Source organism: Engystomops pustulosus, chromosome 2 (assembly GCF_040894005.1).
Source record: "Engystomops pustulosus chromosome 2, aEngPut4.maternal, whole genome shotgun sequence".
In the NCBI taxonomy this organism is placed as follows: Eukaryota; Metazoa; Chordata; class Amphibia; order Anura; family Leptodactylidae; genus Engystomops; species Engystomops pustulosus.
Genome location: NC_092412.1, coordinates 132,217,260 through 132,243,916, shown reverse-complemented (window position 1 = coordinate 132,243,916; position 26,657 = coordinate 132,217,260). Strand labels below are relative to the sequence as shown.

Genomic DNA, 26,657 nt, shown 5'->3' with positions numbered 1-26,657 from the left:
ACCTGGCCCATATGGATTTGATGTTCAGCTATCCACATTCATTTAGCTGTATAATTTGTAATGGCATGCCGAATGTTAGTCACTTCCTGAATCCTGATTCTTTGTTCTGATTTATCGCTTTGCTGAAGAATTTGCTAGAGGTAAAAGGTTGCTTTGTCTCCATTATGACATTAAAAGGCAGGAGAGACTTCACACAAGATTACATTTTTTTTTAATTTCTTATTAATCGTTGATGATGGCAATGGTGGCAGAAATCATCAATCATAAAAGAATTGGCAAAGTATAATTATGATTATGTATTTTGGTAAATGCCCATTCTAATGAGTATTACTTGCATGTTATGAAGTGCTACAATGCTGCATCAAGCAATTGAGAAAATGATTTGTCTGGTGTTTTTTATTTTTCTAATTATTTTTTTATTATATATTCTTTTCTGCAGATTCCAAATCCTTTGTTTGATCTGGCAGGAATAACATGTGGGCATTTCCTTGTGCCCTTCTGGACTTTCTTTGGAGCTACTTTGATTGGCAAAGCAATAATTAAAATGCACATTCAGGTAAGTAATTTGCTGAAGGATGACATTTGTTTATATTAACAATTAGTGATCAGTAAACAAAAGTTTTTTAAAAATCTGACTATTAAAAAAACAACAACTTAAATCTGTAATGTGGTGTGAGCTTATCATCATCAGTAAGCACAAATGATACAACAGAAAGGATGGGTGGTCTTTACAGCGTATTACCCTGCCAGACCTGCTGATGGATAATCAACCGCAATTCACACGCCTTTCAGTATGAAATGTCATCCATGTGCTATTAAAAAAAAAAAAAAAAAAAAAAAAAGCACAATTAACAAAATATAAAATAATTGGTAAAATTAGTGAAACAAAGTACAGTGATAGCAAAAGCATTTGCCAAAGGAACTCCACCAGGAAAAACCACTGCACCAGCAGAACTTAACCCTTCCAGAAGGAAACAAGACAATGAATGAAGGATAGTACCGTATGGAGTTTATTTTTTTTCTGGTTCCTTATGCTTTCTATATCCCTTAAAAAGGTAGGTTCGAGGGTATAAAATAATGAAACCCCCATGCTACTGGTATCTTCCTGAATATATACCATAACCAGTGCCTAAACTGTAAGTTATAATAATCAGAAATTATATATGGTTGCAGTTAAAATGACACTTCGGCAGTTCTCAGGAAGTTTGTGGTTGGCCATGAAATTTACCTAGGGTTATATAATATGTAAATCCATTTTAACAATGCATTTATTACTTTGTGCTTCCCATGACATTGTTTGCATATTTTGTAGGTGTCTTTCTCTAAATATGCTATATTTAGACTTTATTTTCTATGGCATGGTACATCTGATCTAAGGAAGGGGTTAATGTATAACTGCAGATACAGACTGGCAAAAGAGTTTCTTACAGTAACCATAACATCAGGGTGAGATCCTAGTCCAAGTGAGCCTATAGTATACAGTAAATGTGAGCAGAAAGAAAGTTTAACCCTGTTTAAAAATGAGTCACAGCACCAAGCAATGCAAGTGATTTTATGCGTGTATGTAGTATTTCTATTCAGAAACGGGGTACAATGCAGAAGAGGTAAATCACATAAATCGGAGAGTTTTCATGTACATTCTGAAACTCTTCTAATAGAGGCCTCTGTTTTGTTTCTTCTGCGTTAGAGAATTGATGATCCCTGATCTAATTTTTCTGATAGTCTTTTTATATGACCTCTTCACCTCTTTAATATAACTAATACTATGTGGGCTATTTTACCCCCACCCATACACACCCTAGATACGGTAATCTGCAATATCCTAGTATCCCAGCATATGTTTTATTCCTAGTATACATTTGTATCCCTGTTCTCACCCTTCTATAACCTATTCCACTGACTTTGTATATGCTCGAGAAAAATACTTGGTCCACATTTATGTTTAATAATAATCTTTATTTATATATTCCTTAGCTTTATTGACACACTTTTGGAGTACACACAACTTATTAATTTAGTTTTATTTTCATGTATTGTTTATTTTAACCTGATGTCTTTTGGAAGCATTTAACCCCTTAAGGACGCAGGGTTTATGTTATGTAAAAAGGTGTAAAAGTCGCATTTCGGACATTTGGGCGCCATTTCCCGCCTCTGAGGTCACCGCCGGCCGTAACCGTTTTTATATTTTGATAGATCGGGCATTTTGGGACGCGGCGATACCTAATATGTCTGTGATTTTTACTGTTTGTTATGTTTTATATCCGTTCTAGGGAAAGGGGGGTGATTTGAACTTTTAATATTTTATTAATTTTTTTAATTTTTTTTTCTCACTATTTTTTAGACCATCTAGGGTACATTAACCCTAGATGGTCAGATCGCTCCTACCATATACTGCAATACTACAGTATTGCAATATATGGCATTTTTGCAGGTCATACATTACAATGAGCCACTGGCTCATTGTAACGAACCTGCATAAACCATGTAGCCTCGTGTCAAAAGAAGACCCGAGGCTACCATGGTAACCGATCGCCGCCCCCCGATGACGTTCGGGGGCGTGGCGATCGCAAAAAAGATGGTGGCGCCCGCGCGGCGCCGTCTTTTAAACGTCGCCGGTGACTTTGCCGTCTGCGTTTAGAGGGTTAATAGCCGCGATCGGTGCAAAATGCAAAAACCCCCACCTCTGTATGAAGAGGACTCAGCCCGTGAGCCCTCTTCATACATCCCTTATACCTCTGCGCCGTAGAGCTACGGCGCAGAGCGTTAAGGGGTTAAGGTGCATCTTGTCTGTCAGTGTTGGCATGGCAGCCACATAACCCCTTCATTTGGTAGGGTGTAATGAGCAAGACTTGTTCTTAAACTTTTTACAATGGCCCATTAACAATGTGATTGTCTCAAATATTAACTTCTGTATCTAACAGGAGTTAAACAGACAGGAGTTCCCTTTATTCCAGAACATTAGATTTGGGTATTAGCTGTACAATACAGGAGGAGAGAATGTAGGGGCACAGCTCACCAAAATATACTATTATAGCTAACAGTGCAATGTGGAGTGGGGTGATATTACCTTATGAACTTTAACAAGCATCCAACAAATTCCCAATGCACTAGTGCTGGATACCACCTTACATTTCCATGTATTTGCATAAGGCATGGACATTGCTAAAATGTCCACTACATTGCTGTACACACCTTAATGTGTTTAACCACTGCTGCCACCCATTTATCTTTTTTTTTATTGTATATATTTGTTCTTTTACAAATTGGTACAAGGCTTAGTCTAGGTTTCTGAGAAGCATTAAAATAAGCTAAAGAAGGGAAGATAACATTGATTCCAGAAAAGTATGGCAAGGTGATGGTACCATAGATAAGATATGTGTTTGGAAAGTTCATCTTTTGTCATACATGTCTGTCTGATCCATCTTCTTCTCCCTGACTTTTTTGGAATGTATAGCTCTAGTGTTGTCTGTTATTTTATAAATGTATATATTCTAAATTATTTTTTAGATTTATCTGTATCTGAATGCATTCTTGTTCCATTGTTTCTACTGGCTTTTGTTTCCTTGAATTGACGGTGTCTTTTCCTCTTTCTGCAGAAGCTCTTTGTTATCATAACTTTTAGTAAGCACATTGTGGAGCAGATGGTGTCTTTAATTGGGTGAGTAACAATTAACTTGCATCTGTGAATGAGCAGCAAGGCTTACAGTGTTCTTCCGAAAATATTATTGTTTGCCTACTTGCGGGAGTATGAATTCTTACAAGGACTGTCATTCTGTAATTTTTCTCTTTTTTTGAGGTGTAAAACCATTTTAAAACACAATTAACAAGCTCACACTGTTACTGCTCTTTGTGACATGTCCATAGCTGTGTTTCACATCATATTTTAAATATTCTTCCACCCTCTTCATTCCTTTACCAGTGCCAGGTGTGTTTCACAACAAGATTCATGTGCATGTTAAGATGGTCCTGGTATTGGAGTAGATGCCATCTCATCACTGTCTAAAGATTTTAGAACTGTAGTTTTATTAAAAGCGTTTTCCTGCACTTCCAGCAATGAAGAAAAATAAACTGTAACGTGCAAAAACACATGTGTTTTGCAATGCGTTTAAAAATGCATTGCAAACTCTGTGTGACCCTCAGTTCGTGGACTTCTACTCGTCTGCTCTACCACTCACACCACGGGCTTTAAATACTTTGCCTCATACAGCAATAAGGACATACATTTGTAGTTTGCTGTTCTGTTTTCTAGTTACACACACTTTGGGGAGAATTTATCATACGCCAGTGTGCATGCACCAGCGTATGGTAAAGGCCATTTCTCCCCCTGTACGCCTCATACATCGAAAGGCATAGATCTCTTGATGCATCTGTTGTGTGGCCACGCCACCGGGAAACAGTAGAATAGGTCCAAATGGTGCAGTTTTCTGTAAAAACCTTGTTGAGCAGACGCTTGTCAGGAACGCAACTTGCTGAGGTTGCAAAGCCGCAAGAATAATCACAATTTCTATGCCTGTGTCCATTATAAATGAATGGAGTTGTGGTCACTTGAGTAATGCCTAACATACATCACTTTGGGATGCCCATTCTTGTGTTACCAGCATTCGGGACCCTGATTTCCTACGCCGAGTGAATAATAATAAGCGCATGTGTTTAATTCATGATTCACCAATCCCATTATCCAGAGCCTTAGTTAAGCCTTAGAAAGCTGAGGTGCTTTTCTTGAAAGAAAGCAGTAATCATTTTCAAAAGGTTAAGTGTGCTATTGCAGCTTCTCATTGTTAGCTGGTGACAGTTTCCAATAGCCTACGCTATGCTTGTATTAAAAATGACTTTGTCAGCATTCTGAAACATGTCAGTACCTGGCTCCCTGCCAGCAGCAAGTGGTGAGTCCCGTGGTGGTGCAGCTGCAGCCTGTTTGTGCCTGTGTTATCCTCATCCATTCTTCCTCTACTCTACACCAACCCCTCCCTTGCTTGCCTGGTCAGTACACATAACAGGAAGTGGGGGAGGATTGAGGGAGCTGCATGAGTGTGGAGGAGAGGAGACTGAAATGGGCACACAGAGGCTCTAAATACCTCCTCCCCGGGACACGCTACATGCTACTGGCAGGGGCCAGGTAATGTGAATAAAACTTGTATAAAGTTCTGAAATTATTCAGAATGCTTACAAAGGCATTTTTAAACTCTTCATAACATGGGCAATTGGAAACTTTAACCAGCTAAAAATGACATACATGGTGACAGATTCGCTTTAACTGGAGCTCAGTTGCTATAACACATAAAACCAATAAATGAGTGTGGTGCTGTTTTTAGAAGAAATAAATCATGTTTTTCTCCTTATTGTGGAAATCCCTCTGAACCCCCATATGCTGAGACATTTAAAACTCTTCAATTAAAGCAGTTTGAGGAAGCTGTCGATGAAAAGCAAGTCAGGGTGGGAGAGGCATTGGGGCACATTTACTAAGGGTCCGCAGCCGCGAATCCGTTGGGTTTTTCCCGAATATTTCCGCTTTGCGCTGTATTTCACGGGATTGTGGCGCACGCGATCCATTTTTGGCGCAATCGCGCCGACTTTCGCGTGACAGAAATCGGGGGCGTGGCCACCGGACAACCCGAAGGATTCGGAAAAAACGCAGAATTTAAAAAGATCATTTGTGTCGCAAGATCAAGCACTCACATTCGCCAGAAAAAAGCAGATGAACTTCGGCGGACCTCGGCGCAGCAGCGACACCTGGTGAATATCGGCGCACGGACCTTAGTGAATCCCGGCAGAACCCGAATCAACGTCGGAGAACCCGCCGCTGGATCGCGACTGGACCGGGTAAGTAAATGTGCCCCATTTTTGTAATGATGTTGGTATTCATGGCCGTGATGTATTGCTATAGGCATGGGCAGTATGTGTGTGTGTATATCTGTGTATATATTTATATATTTTATATATGTGTGTATATATATATATGTGTGTGTGTTTTTACAGCAGGCTGTAAGCTTTTTATGATTTTTTTTTTTTTTTATATGCTAGCTGTCTTTTGCTATGACAAAATGATCACACGTCTCTCTTATGCTTGTTAGGTTTCTATGTTTCGCTGTTATTTTATACCTTGACTATATTATTTAGGCAAGGTAGTGACAATTTCAGATGTAGCACTTGGATGTGCCTCTAAAGAAGGAACTGAAAAGAATACATGAAAATGACAACTACATGAAGCTTTTCAGCTCATTATTGAGATTTAATGCTAATAATACCCTTTGCACTGTACTTTTTAGTGACATCCTATGAAAATACAGCTTGCTTGGACACTAGTATGCATTTCCTAAGGATGCTGGTCATCTGTATCATAAATAATACGGATGTCAAGAGTTAATTTATTATGAAGCGATTCCTCTTAAAATGTGTGAAAGGCTCACCCTTTTCAATTATCAAACCTTTCACAGCACATTCCAAGAATTTATATATAATCCTCTATATTTCCTGGCCACTCCTTTATATCACATTGTTGTACTGGGTGACACTCGAGCACAGTCACTGTATTGCACAATTGCATGAATGAGATAGTTTTCCACCCACATACAGTTGATCTTTGCTCTGTAAGATATGCTGTATCCACTGGGCATGTTTGATGGTTTTCTGTGTGCTGCTCGTCTCAGCCGCTATGCTTCAAAGTAATGCAAGTCACTTCCTGCAAATCTGCAATCTTTTTAAAGGTGATCCCTGTTTCTTTACTTCTACCATAGAAATACATTTTCTATTTGACTTTTTATTAAGAAAATCTTACAAGAATTCTATTCAATAAAAGCAGTAAAATTGAAATTACCGTATATACTCGAGTATAAGCTGAGTTTTTTAGCACAAAATTTGGGCTGAAAACCCCTAACTCGGCTTATATTAGAGTCAAGAAAAAGAATAAAGGCAAAACTCACCTTTCCAACATCACCCATAGGTCCTCATGCTTGTTTCGATGCTCCGGTGCCGCCTCGGGTCCTTTGGACCGTCTTCATGTTCTTCCGCTCTTCTTCGGGTCCCCTCGCGATGCCGATGGCACACAGACAATGTCGGCAAGCAGCTGACGTCATTCTGTGTGCCGGCCGAGCGGGAAGACCTGAAGAGGAGCGGAAGAATCCGAAGAGGACCGAAAAGACCCGAGGCGGCACCGGTGCATCGGAAACAAAAGAGGACATACGAGGGACATCGTAAAAGGTGTTTGTTTTTTTTTTTCCTACTACAGGGGCTGGGCAGGCTGTATACTTCAGGGGCTGGGCAGGCTGTATACTACAGTGGGCGGGCAGGCTGTATACTAGGAGGCTGTTACCAATGCATTTCCCACCCTTAGCTTATACTCGAGTCAATAAGTTTTCCCAGTTTCTTGTGTTGAAATTAAGGCTCTCGGCTTATACTCGGGTCGGCTTATACTCAAGTATATACGGTAGTTAAATTTAATGGGAAATAGGATTGAGAATTAGCTACACACTTTATAATCTATGGGCCTATTTATCATACCATGGCTGTTTTGTTTTGTTTTTTAAGGGTTGTGAATTTTTTTTTACCATTTTGTGCTTCACCTGTCAATATTGTAAAATAAGATCAGGATTTAAGGGACCGCATGGTTTACACCTTGGCCCTACAGATCTTACCACTACATTTCCCCACAAAACTGGCTTATTATTTAGCTGTGTACACTTGAGTATAAACCGACCCAAGTATTAGTCAAAGCTCCTAATTTTACCACAAGAAAAGGTATTAACTCTAGTATAAGCCTAAGGCAGGAAATGCAGGCACTACAATTTTAATAAAATGTCCAGTAGCCTTCCCTTGTAAATGAAATGTCCACAGCAGTGCCCCTCATTGATGAAATGTCCACAGCAGAGCCGCCTCATTGATGAAATGTCCACAGCAGCGCCCCCTCATTGATGAAATGCCCGCAGCAGCGCCCCCTCTTTGATGAAATGCCCGCAGCAGCGCCCCCTCTTTGATGAAATGCCCGCAGCAGCGCCCCCTCTTTGATGAAATGCCCGCAGCAGAGCCCCCTCTTTGATGAAATGCCCGCAGCAGCGCCCCCTCTTTGATGAAATGCCCGCAGCAGCGCCAACTCTTTGATGAAATGCCCGCAGCAGCGCCAACTCTTTGATGAAATGCCCGCAGCAGCGCCCCCTCTTTGATGAAATGCCCACAGCAGCCTAGTGGGGCTTTTTCAGCACAAAAATTGATTCAATTATTACGGTATGTATCAAGTGACAGTTATGAAAAGTTCACAGTACAGAAGGGGGTTTCTAGATTCCAACATCTGCTTGAAGTTTGCGTGTTCTGGCTGAATGTATGTGTATTTCTTTCAGGTACTCAGAGAATATAACACCATTAGTTGCCAATTGTTGATTTGGTATATTGCTATGGAGAGGGGCGGGGGTGAGCAGCACTCATCCCCTGCTCCTTTCCGCAGCGCCAATGTATGTACGGCGGGCATACATTGTGTGAATGTAGCCTTATGATGTGAATTATTACAGTATAATTATTATTATAACGCCTCTTTCACACTAATGTATGCTCGCCCTGGCAGTAGTTCGGTCACGCATATAGCCGATCCTAGGAGAGAGGAACGTTGGGAAACAAAAAACGTTAGTGTGTACAGCACTGTGGTATATCATGGCACTATATGAGCAGAGGAGAATAAATAGGAAATTAGAGAGGGGAACTTAATATGGCTTACTGACCCGTTTTCAGACAATCTGATCCTTGTAGCTCATTTATTATTGCAGTGCACCAAGAAAAAAATAATTTTGCATATATTATACTGCCTTATGCCAAATTAATTATATCTGTATGCCACAATTTACACAGTAAGTGACAGTGAACCTTTTAGAGGCCAAGTGCCCAAACTACAAACAAAATTTTGGATTATCATTATAGCTTCTATCCAGGGCCCCTGAACAGGAAGAATCACAGGGCCTGAAGCAGGAGCCCCATTTATAATTTAGCAAAGTCCACATCTCCTTGCTATTCCTGCTGTCCCAGGCAGATAGGGTTATGTCACTTGAAAAGAGCACTGAATATGCAGGAGGATGTCTTGAGTATTGCAAACTCTGTGCTGGGGAGACACAGTTAGGGCTCTGAGTGCCACCATTGGCACCCAAGCCATAGGTACACCACCACTGGTGTAGAGTGTAGATTCTGACAGCCAGTCAGCAACACCACAATCCCTTGTTAGGTTACAAAATAAGCAGAAAATATTGATCTTTAGAAGGCTATTTCAGAGTATTTTCAGTGATCAATGAATTATATGATTTACGGTCACAACCAACAGTGAAAGCAGCTGTGATCCTTACATCTTCTCAGTTGCTTAACAATGTCAGTCTTCAAATAATTCGGAATGTGGCATGACATGAGGATGCAAAATGACCGGACATAGTCAGCTGCTCCCCTAAGAACATTCCACTAGTCCACGCCCTTTCATTCAGATACTTGCGCTACCTATGGAATTATCTACACTAGTGGTGCTATTGATTTAAACCGACCACTCAAATGTAAAAAATTGGATTATTGCAATATTAAGCCACCTAAACATGTATTGCCAGAATACAGTCTTTCAATACCATATAACCGTATATTTGATGTTACATGTAGTGCATGTGAGAATACTGCAAATGGACTGGTGTTGTAAAGCTTTTAGAAGAAAGCAGGACGTCTTCTATGAGATTGAGGGAAGAAGGGGCTAGTAGCTGGGGAGACCCGGAAAGACACTTTTTTATTTTATTTTACTTTTAAATACTGTAAATTGCTAAGAAAAATAATATATTCTTATAGATTTTACAGAAGTAGACAATATTTAATTAAAGTAACAAATTTCTTGGCTTTATAGACACCTTGACACAGGGGCGTAACTATAAGGGTCGCAGAGGGTGCAATTTCGACCGGGCCCCCTAGTGGAGAAGGGCCCGCAGCTCCTCCATGTGCTGCACCCGCACCTTAGAAAAATCCAGTGCAGGACACACGTGAATGAGCTTTTGCAGCCGCAGGCCCCTCTGCCTGACACTCACACCTTACTGCTGTGCACAAAGCATCTTTCCTATGCACAACTCGGAGGCCCCGCCCCCAGCCCCAGGTCATCCCCGGGCTGCCTGCGGGAGGCCTGTAGGTCCATGCAGGCACAGCGTGTTCCCCGGCTCCATGCAGTGTGAACTGAGACCAGGCATCTGTCAGTCATCTAAAAAGGAGAGTAAGTGTATTTGTGTGTGAGTGTCATGTATCTGTAATACAGCATATGTCATATGTACAAATGTGTGTAAATGTACAGTGAGTACGGTCAGTAATGTATAGGCAGTGACTATGGTCAGTAATGTATGGTCAGTGTGTATAGTCAGTAATGTATGGACATTGAGTGTGGTCAGTATTGTATGTACAGTGTGTATGGTCAGTAATGTATGCACTGTGTGTATGGTCAGTAATGTATGGGCAGTGACTATGGTCAGTAATGTATGGGCAGTGACTATGGTCAATAACGTATGGGCAGTGAGTATGGTCAATAATGTATGGGCAGTGAGTATGGTCAATAATGTATGGACAGTGAGTATGGTCAGTATTGTATGGGCACTGACTATGGTCAGTAATGTATGGGCACTGACTATGGTCAGTAATGTATGGGCACTGACTATGGTCAGTAATGTATGGACAGTGTGCATGTTCAGTAATTTTTGTGGGGCTAGATGTACTATGTATTATATGTGTATGTATATACCGTATGTATAGTGGATACCCGTGTATTTAACCCCTTTATGACTTGGCCCTTTTTTGTGTGTATGTTTAGAATTTTTTTTTTTTTTTTACTCCCCACCTTTTGAAAATCTATAACGTTTTATATTTTCAATATACAGAGCTGTGTGAGGGTTTGTTTTCTAGTGGCTGTATATAATATTCCATTCCGTATACTGTGTAGCAGGAAAAAAAAAATGTATGTGGTGTAATATGTGACAAAGGCATTTGCACCATTTTCTTGTGGGTTTGGTTTATACAGCTTTTACTTTGCTCTCCAGATAACAAGTTTCCTTTATTCAGTCTGTAAAATCGCGTAGATACCAAATTTATATAGGTTTAAAGCCTTCTGTACAGAAAAAAAAAATCTTCATTTTACCATCTTCTGAAGTGAATAACTTTCATACTTGCATTGTACGTTGCTGTGCGAGGTGTCATCTTTTACGGGACAAATTCCCGTTTTCTTTGCAGTATGACCACTTGATCACTTTTTATTGAGCCTCCTCCATACTCCTGTAACAGACGTGTAACATACTAGTATGTTACACCTGCCTCCCTCTCACAATAAAAATCTATATTTAATTATTGGATTGTAGTAGTACTAAAGGCGCTGTTCACATCTAAGGTGGTGGGGGCGCCCTCGTTAGGAATTATGCCCTGGTGCCCAGTGAACTCTAGTTATGTCAAGGCAGTGGTGCCTTGACATTGAAGCAAAAGATGGAGTTTTAAAGCCATTCTATATTGTTCTAGTTATGTTGATACATTTAGATTTCTAATAGAAAATGCAGCTTAATTTCAGTTCTAAACTGTGTCTGAGGCGGGAAGCAGTAGCTGGTCCCTATGGACAGGATATGGCTATAGATCTCTAAGGGCATACTATACACAATAGTCATATGATCGCTTCTTTTAATCTTCCAATTTAGTAATATTCTTCGTACTAAAGAAATATTAGCACATAAGAAAAAAAAAATATTTCTTTTGGGAATGTTTAGAAATGAAAGCAAAGTAAAGTCAATACTTAAGTTTATGCTTGTGAATGAAACATAGGAAATCTTTATTATTGTTCCTGAACATAATTACTATTACCATGCATTTGGTATAGCTTTGGCTTCTGTTGCTGACTCATGTGGGCATGAATTTTCCCATTGTGTCCTGATGACATCAGCAAAGCCAGATAGACCAGGATAGTATCATTTTTGCTTTCTTTCCAGTAATTAGAGGTAAACTAACTGGAAAGGGGATCAGAGCTGCCCAAGAAATTTATAAAATAAACACTGGACAAATAGTTGGTTGCCATTCCAGTAGCTGCTGTAAAAATAGATATTTAGTGTTTTCCTATTCGACTTTTAATGCTCCTGTTAGTAGCTCCTTCCAGAAACTACACTTTCATTGTACTGTTTTTCCCGGGAAGGGCATGTGTTGTTTTATTGGGAAATCACAGCAGCTAATGATGTGATTTATGAGCCTTCATGCTGCTCTTACAACTGAAGTACATCTACTGCATAGTCTGCTAGTTCCCCTGCATGGCATGTGTACAAGGCAGGTTGGTATTCTCCCCTTCATTGATATAGGTTTCTGGGGGCACTTTAAGTTTCTTAAATCATTTTCATCATATAGTTTTATTCTGACAATACACAACTCTTGTATTACCAGACAACCACTGGTACTTATAGACGATTGTGGTGATATGAAGCCATATTGCATTGTTATACAGGCAGTCCTCGGGTTATGTACAAGATAGGTTCCATAGGTTTGTTCTTAAGTTGAATTTGCATGCAAGTCGAAACTGTATATTTTATAATTGTAGTTCCTGACAAAAAAAATTTTTGCCCCAGTGACAATTGGATTTTCAAAGTTTTTTGCTATAATGAGAACAAGAATTAAATAAAGTTTCATTATAGATACCTTAAAGCTCATCATTGCAGTCTGAGGCTATAGTAAAGCATTCGGAGAGCTTCAACAGAGGTTACAGTAGGCAGAGGTGTCCATCTGTTACTAGGGGGCGTCTGTAAGTAGGGGACAGTCTGTATTTTGAAGTACATGAAGAAAATTAATTAGTAGTCTAAAATGATACTAGACTTTTTAACGTTTCACCAGATTTATGATCCAGTATCAGTCACGCTCTATTAGACTGATCTATATTCTCTAAACCTAAACATTTAAAGAGAGTGCAAATATAACCTAGATTTTCTTTGGGGTGGAAAATAAGCTATTTCTTTGTAGCAAAACAAAAACTATTTTTTTTTAACTTCCTGCATAATGGGATGAATAATAAAAGCTGCTTTATTACAATAAGTGCTCTTACAGACGTAAGCAGTACTGTCAAGATCGTGTATTCTGAGTTTGTATTGCACAATACTGAGAATTTCAAGACGTGCTGGGACAAATAATGCACTTCCTCCAGACAGGACTATGGAGGTGATGAGGTCGAGCTAATGATCTTGTTGGTCATTAAGACTGAAACTAATTGTATAAACCTTTTGTATTAAAATGTCTCACTACATAACCCGAGTAGCATCAATTTAAACTTAAAAAAGTTTCCAGGTAAACGGCTGTCAGCATTTCCATAGGGTACAACATCATATTAATGCAGTGAAGCGTTTGCATTCAAGAGCACACCTGGTACACAATCGATGCCTTTATTTGGCACGTCCTTCTTCAAAAAAAAATAATACCCCTTGTTAGAACCATCTGTACAATTGTTTGTAAGTGACATGTTCTGATGGTTTAATGAGCTCTTAAAGGTTATTTATTTCCTTAAGGCACAACTTTGGAAATGTCAGGTAGATTATATATCTATGCATGTAACAATCTAACAAAACTCCACTTCTATGATATTCAGATATTTGCTGTGGGAAAACAATGAAAATGCAATTTTCCGTTTTTGCCTGACATCAGAAATCAGTAGAGCATAAAAGGTGTACTGTGTAACCACTGCTTTGTGTCATACCTGCGTATTCATGAAGAAGGTCGCCCTGATACCTTTATGTGCTATTTACTGTCTGATAAAATATCCTTATCAAACAATTGATGATTATAAAAATCTGCTTGACTTTACATGGAACATATGTGCCATTTCATGATGTTTCTGGCTGTTTCTGTGTAGTTGGTTTAAAAATAATTTTTAGCTCTTACTACCCTCTTCCAAATTAGACAGATTTATCAATTTGTTTACGGCATAATTCTGACACAAATTGCACCAAGAAAATAAACAACTCTAAAGTATCTTGCACCACATTTATCAAGTGTTTTAGTCCATTTCTTTTACGACTAGTAGATTAAAGCTTTACTGGAATAAAGCGGAACCATTGAAAGTGTTGTCCATCAAACAAATACTCTATCGCCACATTATCGTAAATAAAAATTAAAAACAATTATCAGTCACTTGCTTGCTGTATCATCATACATCCTTATATGTTATGTAGTTGTAATTGAAACTCTGTACTGTGAAAAATAGATTTGGATTTTAGGACGGTACCTTCTTCACTGTGGGAATGTCTTCACATGGATTCTTGTGCTCCCCTCCCCCCTAGAGCAAATCTAAATGACTGCTGTAGTATTCAACCAGAAGCCTGCTACAGCAGTTACTCAGAGCAGCGTACATAATGATCAGATATGTGTACATAATGACCATAATGAAGAGCAGCTCAATGTAGAGAACTAAGAGCACAGCAGTTTCAGAACACATCCCATATTTCATCCATATTTACTGTGCTGCTGCCACTAACAACATGCAGATGGGAATGAATAAACTGTTATCCAGGACTGAACAATTTCCTTTAAAGGAAATCTGCCATCAATCATGATAAATCAGGGACACTTAGTCATAGATCCAGTCACTGTGACTGTGCTAATCTTATATTTGTTATCCATGGCTTCCTTCCCTCTGAAATCCACTTTTATAATTATGAGCCTGAAGGGGCGTTACCAGAGCCCTTCTGTGCTCCCACAGTCTGTTCTGCTGTGAGCACTTACCCCCTCGCTCTGTCTGTTGTTATGTTATCTCACTGCAGCAAAGTCCGTTACACCACAAAGTGGGAAGGGGGAAGTGCTCTTTGAACACGTTGACAGCCTAGTAAGATCCAGCACAGAGGGGCTCTGGTAAGGCCCCTAGCCCTTCTGGCTCATTAGCTAAATTTTAAAAGTTGATTTTTGAATGGAGGAGGCCATGGGCAACAAATATAAGAAGGTTACCACAGTCACTGTGCTGGGATCTATAAGTGCTTGATTTTGACAGTGTAGTGCTACACGATATGTAACATTGTGGGTTATACTGAATGTTAACATTTTTTAGACACTTGTACCTAAATTATTTGTAGGTTTTGCAAGGTTCAGTTGTCATGGACATCTTTTGTCATGGCCTATTGCTCCCTAAGGCCCATCATTGTTTATCCACAAAATGTGTATACCTAAATCTATAAATAATGTACACATTTACACTAGTTTGTGAGCTCACCTAATTCACTGTATGGGTGTGTAAATCGTTTTGTGCTCATTCCTCCCCACACCCTCTTTCTTTTCTTAAGCAAGTAAAATTGGCATTTATAACGATCTCTCCTTGATAAATACAAGTAAACAGTTTCCTGGTGTTTTCCCCCTATTGAGCAACTCCTTTAAGTAGAAGTACACATTTGACTTTGAACATTTTATTTTGAACACACACAATTTTATTGTTTGGCGCACCAACTCACTACCTAAAATTCTCTAAACTCTTTATTCACCACCTTGCTCTTACCAAATACACAAACTATGCTCATAACATGTATATAAAGGAGGTATGAGAGTGTGCACTGTATGTGAGCTGTCTCAAAGCCAGAAGCACCTGGGGCTCGAGTTTCTCTCCAGGGTATTTCAGCCTTGTTTGGTGAGTCAGGCTATTGAAGTCTGAGGTCCATTCTGAGTCATTCATGATGGCATCCTGCTATTGGTACAGCCTCAAGGAAATGGTTGGTAAAATAACATGAGAATCTTTATCAGAGCAGGAAATGACAAGTCATTAAAATACTAACCGTTGGTGCTGCTGAGATCACAGCTTGGAAAGGAAACGAAAAAAACAGTTCCAAAGTTCACGTATTCACATAGATCGCCTGATAATGAGTATCTTCTGCTTCTTCATAGTCACTCACTTTCCAATCCCAGTTTATTTAGAATTTGTAACGTTGGGAAACTGCATGTACAAAGTTTTAGTGTGAAGCACACCACAACAAGGAAAGAAAGGAAGGCGGGGACTCATTGCGTAGTTTTTATATTGTGCCTTTATTGCAAAATTCTCACCCAAAACAATATAAACATTTGTTACTATTTTAGAAAAAATTATCTCATAAATATAATAAGTAAACACTCCCAAATCTACATTCGCATTGTTCTTAAGGTTTTCCCAGGATTAACATTTGTCACCAGTTCACAGGAAAGATAATTATGTAATACCCAGTTCTTTAGAACTAATTCAAATATCAGGATTCCCATGTACTCCGTTGCTCCTTACAGCGCAGATGCAATAAGTAAGAAACTAGTGAAGTGGCAAATCAATCCCACACAATGCAACCCCATTCAGTCTATGGGACTGATGTAAGGATACTTAACTTTGCTTAATTTTCTTTGTGACTCCAATAGACTGTAAATGGAGAGGCATCACCACTCCATTGAAACTCCTCATTACTGATAGGAATATGTTACAGAAAAATAAAACCTAGGACCCTTGTTCTCACGATTGGAGGGAGCCCAAAAGTATTGGACATCTATTATCTGATGATAAATAATGATTCCTCTAAACCCCTTTAATGTCTTAAAATGATATCATTGAGCTAAGCAGCTGTATTTTCCTGCATGTATGTAGATGGGGGATGTATCATTGCAGCTTTATCAGTTTTCTGTATTCAAATTATCTTACAATTTTCACATCTACTAATTTACGTCAGGTTTGCAACTTTTTACTTCTGTTATCTTACCTTATTTATCATGTGACTCCAGAATTATGACCTTTCTGGAAAAAATTTATAACTAGTTGCTCCAAACAAAAACAGTGGTGTAAGATCCTACATAATAATATATTTTCCTAATTTTTATGTCTGTTTAAGAAATTTAAAATAAGCGTTATTGGTGTACACTGTCAGATTTTAGAAACCATGACATGTATGCAAAATATCTGTTTTTTAACTTGCTTTAGTATGTATGATCTGTAGATGTAACATTGTAATCCCTGGTACCCTGCTCCCCTAGTACACAAGGCTCATGTTTACTTTTTACATATTTAGTTTTTTTTATTTTTTTTTTAATATAAGTACAATCATTGCATATTTGGCAATTCCTTTGAGTAATCTAATACAGCTTACAGACCCAATTCCAATGGAAACTCCACAAACTAAATCTTAAAAAAACTTATATATACATATATAATATAATAATTTTTTTTAAATGTACATATAGTACTGCCTCGCTCCAAATAAATTGCTCTGTGTGCCACACTAATCTATTATGGTGTAACACCACAGTCGGAAACAGCAGAGGTAATTATTCCCCCTCATTCTGTCATTTCAGCCTGTACATTTTTTTAAAAAATATTGATCTAAATGATATGCCTGCATCTTCACTAAATTTTTTTCAGTCACGTTATCACTCATAGTTTTAATTTTCCTATAAACTTTTAGAAGAAGAATGGAGAGTATACTTTTCATGGTACTGTTTTAATGCTGGATGCTGTATCAGAATGAAAAACATGCACTCCTACATGTAAGCCAGTGACTACATACAAAACATTGAATGCTTTATCTATTGGTTTTTGTATTATTAATCTAGGACGCCAATATAATTCTTTGGAATATGAGTTTTATGTAGAGTGAGCTCCACTTTTCATATACATTATAAAGGAGCGAGCACTTGATCTACTTGATCTATCGTTTTTAGAATATTCACAGTAAGGGTTTGGATTTACTTATTGACTACACAGTACATTAAGTATGTAAATTAGTCATCTACACTAAAAAGTTATTCCACACCACAATTCTGTCATTAGAAGAACTAACTATAATGAGAGGGTAATATATGGTACCCAACTATTTACGGTTGTGATTTGAGAGAACATCTTCTATACAATACTTGTTAGATATAGGGAAACATACATATTAAGAATCATATAGAAATACATTTCAGGATCTTGTATTTTCATTAATGCACTGCGTTTGGTTTGCTTCTTTTGCTGACATTTTCTTGTTCTGAATAATGCCCTATATAAATGTCTATATACATGCCACAACCATTACCAAATCTGATAAGACTGTGCATGTGTATCTATTAATAAGCTTTCTATTAATAATGGTAAGATAAAGCGTGGCTTACATAGAGAGCTCAGGTTTACATATCAAGATATTATACAGATTGCTTATCCATTTAACCAATTTATTTCAGACTTTATGCAGAATACATCCTCCTCTAAATCTCCTCTAAATTTTGTCTCCTCTATAGTAAATTGGGCTTATTAATAACATTTAATATACAATATATTGTTGGTGTCCAAAGCAGCCATAGAAATTTCAGTTTCCTAGCATTAATTATTATCCTTATTTCAAGTCTGTCCAGATGAATTAGTTATGTCATATATAGAGAAATATATTTTCACAAAATAATCTTAAATCTGTGGCTTAGAGCATAAAGAATATACCATGCTACACATCCGCTATTGTCAAGGACCACACAAAGTTCCTCTTTCACTTTTCAGCAACCTGTACACTATACTACCACTACTTGCTTTATATCTGTTCACACCATAATTTATGGAGGATAACATTTAATATTGCTTCTTAGAAGCAATGGCTTTCAGAAAGTCGAGAATAACCGGGTTTCATGTATTTCCATGTTAGCTCTAGTTGTTTCCATTGCGTAGACACCTTCACATTGGGGTTTCCTGCAAAAGCCAAGGGCTCGCACTGTAGAAAACCTTTTTAACCTCAGCATAAATGTGTGAATTACACTTTCACTTTACAACCCACTTTTGGAATAAGTATTTACTACAGGTAGTAAAGCATCAGGAACACGTTGGAGCTCTATAAAAGTAAAAGATAATAAAGTATGTGCCTCCCATTAGAGGAGTAGTATTCTTGTTATTAGCATCTGTAAAACAGGAGCCATACGAAGGTTTGTGTATAGACATAATTTGTATAGCTCCCTGGATGAATGGTGGAGATATTATCAAAAGTATAATCTTTTTTTGCTATTACCAATGATGTATTATTGTGATATTTTATTCAGTAGCGTCTTTGTTCCTAATTGAGGTATCTATCTTGCATTTGACTAGGCATAAAACAATCATGAAACAATGTTGAATGTTTAAAGCATAAGAAAAAAAACTAATCTTTTCTGAAATAAAATTAAATCGGCATCTCCTAGTGAAGCAAGGTTATTAGTAAGTCGAAAGGTGTACGACATATAAGACAAAAAGCTATTTATATGCATGTTACATACAACCGTGTCCCAGTGTTTTCCGAATAGTGATTACAAATATTTAAATGATGAAATTTTAGTCTCCTGTACAGAAGAAATAAAAAACATTTACCTTAATAATCAAGCACCGACTGGTATTCCCACATTGCCTCTCAGCATTAGTATCTTGCTCATACTGTTCTGAGTAATGACCCGAAAAGTCATTTCAGGGATTTCTTAACTTACTAAGATGATCAATTCCATCCTTCGACCATGATTCACACTTCTGCTACAAGCTTTGTATCACTTCTTTGTCATACTAGAATAGAATAATTTACGGTAAATAGAAAAATACAAAGTCTTATTTAGAATGCATAATTTATCTGTGACGAGTAATTCTTGTGCTTATTTTCATATAAGTTTCATTTACTTTTAATTTCACCCTTTCAGATTGTCTTTTTATATTCAGATATTCATGTCTTTGGTCCACCTTTGGTAAATGCATGCAGTTGCAATTGCACTTGTTCCATCATTTATTCCTATTTTATGCAATGAACTCTATGTTCCCCTTTTTAAGTACATAAATGTAAAAGAATTTCATTTCTATATGTAATTTTTTATGGTGCTTCGTTGTGTGTTTTATGTTAAAAAGGTGGTGGCCCGTTTTATGTGCTATTATTTGTGCCACACACTGTAGTTTTGGTGTTTTAAAACTGAAAGTAGTAGTATAGTAGTAGTATAGTAGCGAAGCAGCACTCCTTAAAAAAGTATTTCTTTATTCCACCATACTAAAAAAGCGACGTTTCGCCCTTTCTATGATAATGCCTTCATAGAGAGGGAGAAATGTCGCTTTTTTATTATGGTGGAATAAATAAATACTTTTTTAAGGAGTGCTGCTTCGCTACTATATTTTTCTGTGAACTTTTGATGCGTCTGGATCAGCCGCATTTGAAGACCTACACAAGCGCTGCTCCAATTTTCTTGCTTTTTTCCAGTTCTAGAATGAATATATATATGTCTAAGGATTCCCCTATAGTTCTGTCATGTATATATTCTACAAATTTCTATGAATTCTAAATATGTTACAAATGGATAGCTTCTCATTTATGTTATGAGAACAATACTCTTCAAGGCCCACACCAATATCTGTGCTTTGTAACATAATACTGAAACATATGCATGTACATACATACATGTATATGAGTGTGTGTATTTATTTTATTACATACAGAAAAACATTCTGTTCCTTTCTTCTTCATTTGTACTTTTGGCGCCAATAAAAACAAAATTATAAAAAAAAATATATATATATATATATATATATATATATATATATATATATATATATATATATATATATATATATATATGGAGACTTACATTAAGAGCTGATAATGTATTTATCTTGTACACCTTAATGTAATTGCCCTATTGGGAATCCCTTTCCTATAGCATAGGTTAGTCTGTACTGTAGATATCGACCATACACAAAATCATTACTGACCATTACACAAATGAAGTATTACCTGGTTACACTGACTATGAAATCAGCCATTCAATGGCTTTGGAACGTTGTGCAAGTAATTATATACTATAATTGTGCCCAAGATCCAGAATACTTTAGCTCCTTTATTTCTTCTTAATTTATTTTTTTGTAATCTCTGACTTCTGACCAGCAGGGAGGTCCTTTTTCAGCTTGCTAATCCATTATTTTGCAATACCATGACGCATACACTATGTGTAACCCTTCTGGTGCCAGGAGAGTCACAGCAGAGAGCTTAGCACTGTACACAGCTCAGTCAGGACGGTAAAGGGTTAGGATATCATTTTTTCCCTTCTTCTTTAAAGAAAGCTACGCCTTCCTGAACAAAGGGGCGAGACTGGAGAAGGGTGGGCAGTTTCTGTTTCAAGTGAGGATGACACAAGCACCACTCATTTCCTTATTAATCGGTTCAAACCAGTTCTTACAGGAACCGCTGGTGATAAATGTGGGAGTTCTCAGAAGTCATTCATTTCATTTTCTGCACTGCACCAGTGCACATCACACAGCCAAGTGCCTCCCTATCTTACCAGGAGGGACGAACATTGCTTATGGTGCACCATGCCCACCTTATACCAGGGCACCAATCTTTTTCTCACTGGGTAAGTAAGAATCATGTTAACCATTTCTCTATTTTTCTTTCTTTTGGTTTCTTTTCCCCATACATCCTCTGACTGCACCTGACATGGATATAGAATTGTTCCAAGTATTGGACCTTCATTACAAAAACCTTTCCAAGAATACCTGGAAGCTCAGAGGAAAAAACTTCATCATAAAACAGAAGCAGGAACACCCCAGGTACGTGTAGATTTTTCCCATGTGAAAGACCTTTAATAACATATTTTCCTAATATGTAATGGTTTCATTAATAATTCACTTAGTTCTTCATTTTATTATGAGATATAAGCTCATAGACATAACAGTTGTGTGAAATCATAAGAAAAAAGATTTTTTTTTGTTTCCTAGAACATTACAGAATTCTGTTAATGCTTTCAGCATATTACTTTTTATGTATATATCATTCATGCATTTTTACAAACATGAACTTGCAAAGACATTATCTGTATATTGCAGTATGTATAGAAAGTTTGTTCATTTACCATTTTATATAAACACACACATATATACGTACATATACACTTTAACCTGTTCTTAGTGGTAGACTGTATATAATGGATATTTTTTCCTGTTTCTATACATTGACAGAACAGGGAATCTGACACTTTACTTTATTTTCATGAATGAAATACTGCCCTCTGCTGGCCAAATAAAGCTTTCTTACTACAAGCCTTTCAAGAAATATACCAACTACACTAGAAAGTTATACTATCTGTGACACTTGTAATGTAACGACTTTACCTTGTGCTTTTGCCCTGCAGAGTGAAAACTGGTTATCCTGGGCATTTGAGAAGCTGGTCATCGTGATGGTGATCTATTTTGTTCTTTCCATCATCAACTCCATGGCACAGAGCTACGCTAAGCGTGTCCAACAGAAAAAGTTATCTGTTGAGAAGACTAAATGAGGGGATGCCCTCTGGGATTAACTGGGAGGGTGATAAAAAAAAAGACATAATGCTACTAAGCAGAACCTCAATTGACCTGATTAAACCGTTAAATTGGCAAATTAAACTTTGGACATTTTTAAAACAATTTTTGTTTTTTCAAAATTGTATTAAATTATTATTTTTTCTCATTTTTTTTTTCCATAATATAAAATGTTAACAGTTTATGTGGATAAGTCATATCTGTGTGGCAGAGTAAGGTAAAGTATCTACTATTCTCCACCTTCTTATGGTAAATAATTACTTTTTGTTTCTCTTCATTCTGTAACTGGGATTTGGGGCACAGCTATTGGAGGTTTACAAATCTTTGCATGATTTACCAACCTTTGGGTGGCAGCATATGCAAAGAATTGTGGTTCAACAGTGACTGAGCAGCCATGGGAACCTCTTTCTTAGCTCTCATGTAGTGGAATGGGCCAAGGTTCTGCAGAGCATTACCTTATGGACTCTAGAAGTTGGTGTGGAGTCCTGGTGTATACCCGTGTCTCCTAGAACTGGATAACCAACTAATGTCTCTCATACCTAGTAGTGTTGGAAAGATTGGTGCATTGCTGTGCATTGTGCTAACAGACTGAAGGACTCTTGACTACTACTTCTTTATTTCATGTATACCTGTTCTCCTTCTGTCAGATGTCATCTCAAAAGTCTATCGTAAACTGTGTGGAGGGGCTTCTAAATAAGCAACTGATAACACCATCACCCCACTGCATAAAGTATTGCTTTGGCTATTAAACCTATCTGGACAGAAGACTGTAATGGATAGTAAAAGTTACTACAACAACTGTACTCATAAATTTATTGAAATTAACTTGTATGGAAAAGTTTCATAGAAAAGTCAGAAACCGTATGGAGCAAAGTCTAGCAATACAACATATTCAAAGCAATAATTTATCAGATGGGGTTTGTAATTCATACAGTTTTCAGTTCTAGTCCCTGAGACGTCTCCACATTGGATGCTGTTGGTAACTGTCCTGGTCTTTACAACTGACAACATTTAATTTTTGTTTTTGTTGTTTTGTATTATATATAGAGAGAGAGAGAATGGAAAGTTGAAACTGATCTTTATAAAGCCACATTTGATCATTCCAGAACTTTTTGTGTCAATTCTTCACCCGCCCAGATTGCAACTTTCAGTCTTCTTGTCATTCTTTGCCATGTATGCCTAGTTTTATATTTCTATTGCGTTGCCTGCTCCACCCCTGTAGCTGTTAGGCAAAAGTCTATTGCGTGCATGGTAATCCTCTATAGAAAAAAAAGCTTTTGTCTGTGATTTCCCAATCATTCTGGCTTAGCAGGAAGAAGGAAGTGTGTATTCAGCTCTGGCACTGTCTTCAGTACTGACCTAATAATATTACAGCTGCCTTCCTAGAAAACACATTCATGGTTCCACTTGCTTTCCTGCCAAGCCTGAGTCATTGGAAGCTGCATTAACTCCTGACACAGTTTTATTCATTCCTTTGGGATACTGCTGTGCCCTGAAGGCTATGTAATGTACCATTCTTCATAGAATTTGGGATGAATCCTTGATCATTCGGTATCCAGTGGTTGCGACAACCTGATCATTTTAAGAGCAGAAGAACCTATAATGGCCTGGAAAATCTCTACAGGATGAGTCATATGTCATTACATCCAGCTTATATGGAACAGTCAGCACTTTGTTGAGCATTATAAGTGTAACCTTCTCTATGAATTTTCTTTTTAGGTCCTCATTTTGTATAGCTGCTCAACCTATAACCAATAATAATGTAGTTTTTGGAACCTGCTACCTCTGTCCCTTTTACATTTGCCTGGGGCTGGAACCTTTTCTGAAGTCTGTATTGGGATCCTTATGTTCTGAGTACAAACATTCCACTTGAATGAGTCAACAACCCATGACGCACATAAGGCCGTTTTGCAATCAGATTTCAGTGTAAAAGGAGCAGAGCCTTTATCAGCAAGGAATAAGTCACAAGTACATAGGGAAGTTAAATAGTAAAACATAGGTTTTATGACTCATTCTTTTTAATGCAGTCATTTTATATGCTTGTTTTTTATACTGACTTTGAATCTTTCCAAACAGCAATAGTTCAAACAGGGATGTGCTGTCCTTACTGTACTTTGACTTATTCTACCACTACTCCTTGTGTCTTCTGTGTAGGACACTGCACTCTTGTATTCGGTAAGTCAGTGTTAAGCTTAAAAAGAAACTTCCACAACAAGACCTATTTAATGAGTTGTTTTTCAGGTTCCTTAAATCCAATGCTTCATTTCAAATTGGAAGTAGTATTAGTTGTAGATAAAATCATCAGTGCATTTGCTCTGTTTAATTTGGTTAATAGTTTATCCAACAGTGCATGCTTTTGACAAGTCATACCCATTGTCCAACCTACAGCTGTGTCTCCCTGCCTGTTGTATCTGCATCGCATCTCCATCTCTCGTCGTGACATCTCCATGACTGTACCATCCTGTCGGATAGCTTATCAGACTGATGTTGACTGTTGCATCTCATGGCAACAACAGTCGGTAGGCTGTCTGACATTTTGGTGTCTTTCACGTGACCAGCATTGTTGTGAACTTTTTTTTTTTTTGCTACACGGCGATCATTACAGTGAAATGCATATAAGTTTTGTTTTATCAAACTTGAGTAAATATATGTTTGCTAAAAGGTTAATGAAATGGGTTAAAATGTTTCACCTACGTGAATCAGCTCAGTGATGCTTTTTACCTACATATATGTATGTAAATGTCCATGTACTATGTGTGAAATACTGCTTTAACTGGAACTTGACATCTAATAATTCAGAGAGCCAGATAATGGAGCCCACATCTTTATATAATGTTCTACAAGACCATTTTCGTGCTAATATTTTTGTCTTTCTTCCTCAAGGTTGCCTGGCCAATTTATAAGTGAGCTTTATGGCCTTCTGATTATCCAGGATTTCTCTATACAGGCAGTCCCCGGGTTACATACAAGATAGGGTCTGTAGGTTTGTTCTTAAGTTGAATTTGTATGTAAGTCGGAACTGTATATTTTATCATTGTAACCCCAGCCAGAATTTTTGGTCTCTGTGACAATTGGATCTTAAAAATGTTGGGTTGTCATAAGAACCAGGGTTAACAATAAAGCTTCATTACAGACACCTTTGATAACTGTTACAGCTGTTTATTGTAGCCTAGGGCTAAAGTACAGTAACTTACCAACATCCAGAGGTCCATTTGTAACTAGGGGTTGTATGTAAGTCGAGTGTTCTTAAGTAGGGGACCGCCTGTATATGCTTTATAGGGGCATATAACATGATAGAAATCTATATTTGAGTCATTTGACATGTGACCCTACACAGTAATCTAGGAACCATCTATGTCTGCACCCACTATACTTCATCCATATGACCATTGTTTTTTATTTTTATAACATTGTCAGTGTCAGCAATAATACTTGGATTCTTACAACCACCTTAAAGGTTTTACTTTACTAGTTTTATTTCAATAAAGCTCAGTACAGGCGTTCCGCTAATTAAGCACACCCGACTTACAGACGACCTCTAGTTAAAGACGGACCCCTCTGCCCGCTGTGACCTTTGGTGAAGCTCTCTAGATGCTTTACTATAGACCCAGGCTGCAATGTTCAGTAATGTCATGTAATGTAATGAAGCTTTATTGATAATTCTTGGTCCCATTACAGCAAAAAAAAATTGAAATTGCCACTGGGGCAAAAAAAAAAACCCTTGCATACAAATTCAACTTAAGAACAAACTTAAAGAACCCATCTTGTATTTTACTTGGGGACTGCCTGTACCTGTATAAATTATTTCTAGAACTTTCTAATATACTTTGAACTTCTGCTCCTCTTTATTTTCAAGATATTCATTTAGGATCAGTAAATGAGTACTTTTTGTTTTACTTTCAGGGGGCAACAAATTTAAGTAGTTCATCAGCTAAGAAGTGAGTCTTGTCTAGTCAATGCTCTGTGAACTGAAACAAATCTATGAGTAGTTTGTTGCAATGGTTGAGTATTTAGCCCACAGAGCATTGCATATCCACCTGTATCCACTTCCAAGTTGAGAGCAGAAAGTTGCACCAAGCACATGCACCGAAAATCACAAAAACATTATCTAATAAAGTTTGTACATTTTACACTGTTTTTATGATTGTTGGTTCCCAATTTTTAATATGAATTCTTTTGACCAATCCTTTAGTAATAGATGTAATATGCAAATATTCACAGGTTTACATGGAATATATTTCAGTTTGCCATAAATTGTATTTTTAGGCTCCGCTAGTCTCCATGAATAATCTTTTGCAAGTAGTTTCAGTGGGTCTTTATGTACACAGTAAGCACTCTGACCACACAACCATGTTAATATAATTGTATATGGAGCAGGCTCACAGGCTTTTCCTCTACATATAGGGCTGGTGTCTGC

General features: G+C 37.6%; 1 protein-coding gene across 6 annotated transcripts in view; it reads left to right on the top strand.

The window, feature by feature from the left end:
* The window catches only part of VMP1 (vacuole membrane protein 1), a 97,665-nt gene extending 71,288 nt beyond the window's left edge, over positions 1-26,377 (top strand). For all 6 annotated transcript variants that reach the window (XM_072136466.1, XM_072136465.1, XM_072136464.1 and 3 more), the window contains 4 exons: positions 440-556; positions 3,597-3,658; positions 21,391-21,493; positions 22,075-26,377. In XM_072136466.1, coding sequence (XP_071992567.1) covers positions 440-556; positions 3,597-3,658; positions 21,391-21,493; positions 22,075-22,218 — 426 coding nt within the window. In that variant the 3' untranslated portion in view covers positions 22,219-26,377. The remainder of the gene's footprint in view (positions 1-439; positions 557-3,596; positions 3,659-21,390; positions 21,494-22,074) is intronic.
* Positions 26,378-26,657: the final 280 nt, after the last annotated feature.